General features: G+C 48.1%; 2 protein-coding genes across 2 annotated transcripts; one reads left to right on the top strand and one right to left on the bottom strand.

The window, feature by feature from the left end:
* Window positions 1-448: 448 nt before the first annotated feature.
* RAN (RAN, member RAS oncogene family) lies at window positions 449-5,226 on the bottom strand. Its single transcript, XM_055702441.1, has 7 exons — window positions 5,078-5,226; window positions 4,129-4,171; window positions 3,141-3,225; window positions 2,926-3,051; window positions 1,733-1,920; window positions 1,018-1,188; window positions 449-923 (listed from the first exon to the last, which is right to left on the bottom strand). Exons 2-7 carry the CDS (start codon window positions 4,162-4,164, stop codon window positions 879-881), a joined length of 651 nt encoding a protein of 216 aa, XP_055558416.1. The 5' UTR covers window positions 4,165-4,171; window positions 5,078-5,226; the 3' UTR covers window positions 449-878.
* On the top strand, window positions 4,418-4,990 carry LOC129735224 (proline-rich protein HaeIII subfamily 1-like). Its single transcript, XM_055700640.1, has one exon. The coding sequence runs from the start codon at window positions 4,418-4,420 to the stop codon at window positions 4,988-4,990; it is 573 nt and encodes a 190-aa protein (XP_055556615.1).
* Window positions 5,227-6,000: the final 774 nt, after the last annotated feature.

The following is a 6,000-nucleotide window of genomic DNA, read 5'->3' as shown; positions in this document are numbered from 1 at the left end:
CTAGATGCCATTTGTTTCTGGCTACTAGAAATACACAGCTCTGTGAAGGCATGTCGTAGAACCTATTAAAAGACAAGACTGTATCTAATGGTAGCACATGCAAGCTGAACTAGATTTTTTTTTCTCTCAAGACACCCTTCAGATCACAAACATTCCCATTTGCATAGGAATATTGATTCAATCACACTTACCAGCCAAGTGTTCACTGCTTTAGTTTTACCTGGCAGTTAGTTCAGCTTTCCTCAGGTGCTTAGATTATATGCTTCAGGAAATCAAGGGAAGGTTAACCATTAGCTCTGATTTAGCAAGAGGAGCATAACATGAGAAGCAGGAAGGGGAATAGAGAATGAGAAATGCAGTTAAGAACTGAGTGTTAGCCTCAACTGAAGAGCAGAAGACACTTTGAAGAGTTTTCCTAACAATGCATGAAAGTTCACTTGCTTAGAGATACTTGAAATACAACTTTATTATCTAAACAAAAAAGAATGGGAATGACAGAAACAAGATTTACACTTAACACTTTGATGTGACTGCAGCAGTCTTATATTTGAAACTCAAAAGGGGAAGTAATTGCAGTCCAAAAAACAGCTAAATATGCAGATCCAAAATATGAAGGTGGGTTTTTTTTTGTTTTGTTTGGTTGTTTTGGTGGGTTTTTTTTTTGTTTGGGGTTTTTTTTTGGGTTTTTTTTGCGTTTTTTTTTGTTTTTTAAACTGCCACATTCACTCCGAAGCCCATTCATCTCTTTCAGCATCCCAAAGATTAAGCACATGTTCTGCTCAGCTAGATAATAAAGTGGCAAACACGCTGCACCACTGACATCACAGGACAGTTGCCTATAAAACTAGACTTCTGACGCTGGGCTCCAGCTTCATCCCTCACAGATCATCATCTTCATCTGGCAGTGCAGTGGTTTGAGCAATCTGGAATAAATAAGTTACACTTAAGAACTGTTCTTCAATTATTTGCCCCAGCAACCCAAACAATCATATGACCTTTGTGCCCTTCTTCACTTACCTGTAAGTCTTGCTCATACTGTGCTGCCAGTGCTGGGTCCATAACAACTTCAGGTGGTGCAAGAGCAGGCATGGCAACAAACTCCAAGTTTGGATCTCCAATTAGCTTTCTAGCAAGCCAGAGGAAAGGCTTCTCAAAGTTGTAGTTACTCTTAGCTGAAATGTCATAATACTGCAAAAAAGGTACATAAAAAAAGACACCTCTGATATTTAGGGCATACCAAGATGAACACACACATAATCAGCTCTACTTTTACCTTAGTATTCTTTTGACCACATGACTTCTGTTTATGCTTTCAGAAAGTCATGATCTACGTGCCCAGAAACATACAGTTTCAGGTAAATAAGCAGCAATAACTGAAAAGGTATCCAATCTGATCAAAGATGGAACTCTTAGGAGGCAACACTGCATCTATCTTTTTCCTGTGACTTGATCTACTTTAGTCTCACTTCTGTCATCTGGCGAGATTCTGAGCAGCAAAAGGAAAATGCACACAAGCTCTTTAAGAACTTACATAGCTTCTGCTCAAGCACAGAGGTGATCATCTTTAACATCACCACTTCCCTCTTCCCTGAAGTTAGGTTCAAACAGCCAACAGGATGTAAAGCTGAAATAGTACAGCCCGCAGTGACAAAGGCGGAACACTATTACTGCATAGAACCCAACTTCAGTCGGATCCAACAAATTCAATTCCTACAAACTCATGCCAACATACCTGGAGATTCTTCTTCCTGTGGAAGACAATGGATTTTGCCTTGACTTTTCTGTCCTTAATATCCACTTTGTTGCCACACAACACTATAGGGATGTTTTCACATACTCGTACCAGATCTCTGTGCCAGTTAGGTACATTCTTGTAAGTAACTCTTGATGTTACATCAAACATTATGATGGCACACTGAGCTGCAAGAAAATAGTCAAGAGTTACATCAGGAGAGTAAGCAGTATTTAAGACTGGAGAGAGAAGAGAAACAAACAGAAATCCCACATTAGGGTTAAGCGTCTTCATTAACTTTTCCCCCTCAGCTACACAGTTTGAGAGCCCATGTTTTGTTAACAAGTTCAACACACAAGTCCACAGAACTCAGCCCATGACCACACTATTTCACTTTGTTAATGCCCAGTCTTAAAGACCAGCCAGTTCTATGAATGCAACTGTCCCACTGCATAACCCTGTTGCATTGTATGAGAACACACAAGGATTAGGAGTCAACTTTGATTTACACAAATACCTGGAATTAGTTAACATCTATTTAACTAATCTCAGGCACCCTATTGAGGCTTTCAAGTAGGTTGAGAGCTTGTAGTTCACATTTCAGGATGCCCTTGTCCCGAACAGTTCTTCAACAAACATGGGGGCTTGACTCGATCCTGGCATTTCTAAAGTAAAAGCCATGATGTCAAACTAGTAATCCCTTGCAAAGTTTGAAAGGTGACTGAAATACACAAAGAACAGAGCTTAGCCAAGAAGAGTACGGGACACTACCAAGACTCCTTTAGAAAAGATGACTAGACTCTGGCATGGAGATGTACAACTTCACTGTCATATCTAAAATCTTAACAGTTTTGTGTGTTTCAAGTCCTTGCCTCAGCACAGTACACTTATACAGATATGAATTGGTACTAACTGAGTAAGTTAGTATTATGAGTATGAATAAGGTGCACCATTACTCCTCATTAATACCAAAGCCTGCAAGAGCATAGTGAAATACCATCTTAAGATGTTCCTGCATCAGCACAAGTTGGACGGCAAAGGAAATTATCATAGCTACATGAGAAGTGTGAAGACCCAGAAACTAGCTCATCACTGCAAACCACACTAACAGCTTTCAAAGTGGCCAACATGAGTAGAATGAAGGATTCAACTCTAAAAGATACAGAATATTCCCACATATACATTTATCTTACCTTGGATGTAATAGCCATCTCGCAGCCCACCAAATTTCTCTTGGCCAGCTGTGTCCCATACGTTAAATTTAATAGGGCCTCTGTTAGTATGGAACACCAGGGGATGAACTTCAACACCCAGCGTTGCTGTAGTAATAAGAAAAAACAGTGCACTTAGAGATGCAATTCATGGCCTGCTAACTGATACTAAATCTCTAATGTTTCTTCAGACTTACCTACATACTTCTTTTCAAATTCACCGGTCAAATGACGTTTTACAAATGTTGTTTTACCAGTGCCACCATCACCAACCAGAACAAGCTGTTGACAGACAAAGGGAAAAAGAAGTCAGAGCAATACACTTGCAGAGACATTTACCAGTCATTTTAGTGTTAAATACTAATTACTACTACAAAGACTTCAGCTCTACAAGATGCTGTAAACAAAAGACTGAATTCCTGACAAAGCAACTCACTGTACTGGGACCCAATTTAAGCCTATTGTACTACAACTCCACTCAGACTTACCCAGTTCCTGTAGCTGAAAACTCCAATGCACTCTGAATATGGTTCTACTAAACTAGAAGTGACTGTATCAAGAATAATATGGAATTTCAACTTGAATGTGACCATATTTTGAGGGGAGCTCATTTAAGCACCTAAATTGGAGAAATCCACTGTAATCTTACATTTTAATAAAAAAAAACCCACCACACAAAAAGCCCCCAAACAACTGTACTACTAAAAGCTAGAATACTGTAGCCAAGTGCTGTAAGAAATACAAGTAGCAGCCTTTCATGAAGCAGTCTTAAGGACTGCCAGCAAAATAAAGAACACCACACAACACACCACAAAACTCTGCACCACGACGTTTGGAAGTTTTCTTCACTAAACAATTGACATGTAGATAATAAACAGAAAACAGACCATTCTAATGCACTCTAAGCACTTTTTGCTGTGAACTTCACTTGTGAAATTTAAGTTTTATTACACTACAAACAACATCAGATTGACACTGTGCAACAGAATTTTTTTTTTTTACAGGTTACAGCCATATTACAATAAACTAACTGCACCATTAATGAAAGACCATCACTTCAAAACGAAACCTCCCATCCACGTTAGCACTCGAGTCAGTCGTGCTGCTTCTCTACTGAAGGGCAGGTGTGGATGGTGTGCGTGGAGAAGAAAAAAAAGAAAACAAAACACCAAACCACTCCCTTACCTTAAACTGCACTTGGGGCTCTCCTTGGGCGGCCATGCTGGGTCTGCAGGGGAAATGGAAGCATGTGAGCTCACAACAGGCGAACTGATTCAAGTCCCAGCCGGAAGGGGCCGGGCGCCGTTCGCGGCTCCCAAATCGCCTCCTGCGCGCCAGTCGGCGCCGCCGGCGCGGAGGCTGGGCCCACACCGCCCCCCGCCCGCCAGCAGTACAGCGCGCGTGGTCCCGGGCCCATTCATGGGGCAGGAAGCGCCTCCACATTTCCCCACACGCGGCGGGAGCGCGCGCGGCAATGGCGGCGGCGCCTCCCTCCCGCCCGCCCCTGCAGCCTGGTAACGGCAGGCTGCCGCCGCACTCCTCCGCCCCTCGGGCCCCGGAAAGCAGAGACGGGGACGGGGCCGCCAAAGGCGCCTCAGCGAAAGCCAGCCCCCGCCTCGCTCCGCACCAAGTCCTCTCCGCCCGCCCAGCGCCCCAGCCCCCGCGGGAACCTCGCCCTCCGGCCGGGCGGTGTGTGGGGGAGGCCGGCGCGGATCCTCCGGAGCTCCCCGGCGCGACCTCCCGCCAACCCGGCCTCAGCCCGCCACCAGCCCCCGCCGACGGGCCTGGCGCGCGCTCCCCGCCGCGAGCCACCATGACTGAGCAGCGCGCACCACCTCCCCTCCCCCCGCGGGGCCGGGCCGTCGGAGGCCCCGCTCCGCTTCACCCGTCCCGGCGCCCGGGACGCAGCCAAGCACGGCTACCGCCCTCCCGCTGCGGCAGGGAGAGGCCGCCACCCAGGGCGGGTAACGCGGCAGCACCGCGCGCTCGGGCCCGGCCTCGCCGCGGCCCGACCCGCCTCCCGGCCCCGCCGCCGAACACCGGCTAAGGGCGGCCGCCACCCCCACCGCTCACGCCCTTCGGAGCGGCCGCGCTCTCTGCTGGAAGGAGGCGGAGGGCGCCCTAGCCCCATTACCTTTCGCGAGGCTTCTCACCGCGTCGCTCCCCTCCGTGACTGGGCGCTAGGAAGATGGCGGAAGCGCGGTTCAAATACCCGGAGAGCGACGCCGCGCGGCCGCGGGGAGGAGGAGGGGCCGGCCGTCACGTGGCGGGGGCGGGCGGGAGGGCGCGCGGCGCCGAGGGCCCGTCCCGCGCCGGCCGCCGCCCGGGGGGAGTCGCGAAGCGCGGCTGGCACCGCCCGGCGCGGGTAGCCCGCCCGGCGACCGGGGCCAGCGCCTGGTGCCGCAGAGCCCCGGGTTCTGCCGGGGAGGGGCCCGGGGCGCGCGGCAGCCGCCCCGCGCGACCCTTCGCGTCTAGTCAGAGTGCGCGCAGGGCCGCAGCCGCACCCGGGAGAGCGCGCGCCTTCGCCAGCGCTGCCTTTGCGGCCCCTCATCGCCGCTCTTCAGCCCCTCGCACAGACGCACTGCGCTCCCCGGCGTGCGCTCATTAAAATAAAGCCGTTTCCTGAGCCCTGGAAGGTCTCTAACCTCTCAAGCCCAAACTTCAGTGGAACAAAGCTGTTGAAAAACCGACTGTCAAAGAGCCTAAGTGTTTCGCCTAGGTCTATAAATGCCAAGTTCATGGGTTCAAACTGACTTTTAAGGTCTCCAGTATTTCTTGCTCCAGTATACTGAAAACAAGTTCTGTGTGGTCTATATAATCTTTCTTGGTGCACCCCATAATCGAGAATAAATAACGGATTATTATTTCTTTAAATATCTCTGGATTGAATTAACAAAATATTTCATGGCAGGTCTTGTATACAAACATCTCTCTTGTTCATTTTCTACAGACCTAGCTACAACATACAGGGAAAGTTTTACAATAGCTGCACTATGCTCTTAATTTTTGCTTATTTGATAGCATAATGCCAATCCAAATGTTGCATAAGATTTTGGA

The sequence above is a fragment of the Falco cherrug genome, chromosome 1 (assembly GCF_023634085.1).
Source record: "Falco cherrug isolate bFalChe1 chromosome 1, bFalChe1.pri, whole genome shotgun sequence".
NCBI lineage: Eukaryota > Metazoa > Chordata > Aves > Falconiformes > Falconidae > Falco > Falco cherrug.
The sequence above is the reverse complement of the archived record's forward strand: the minus strand, read 5'-3'. Positions and strand labels throughout refer to the sequence as shown.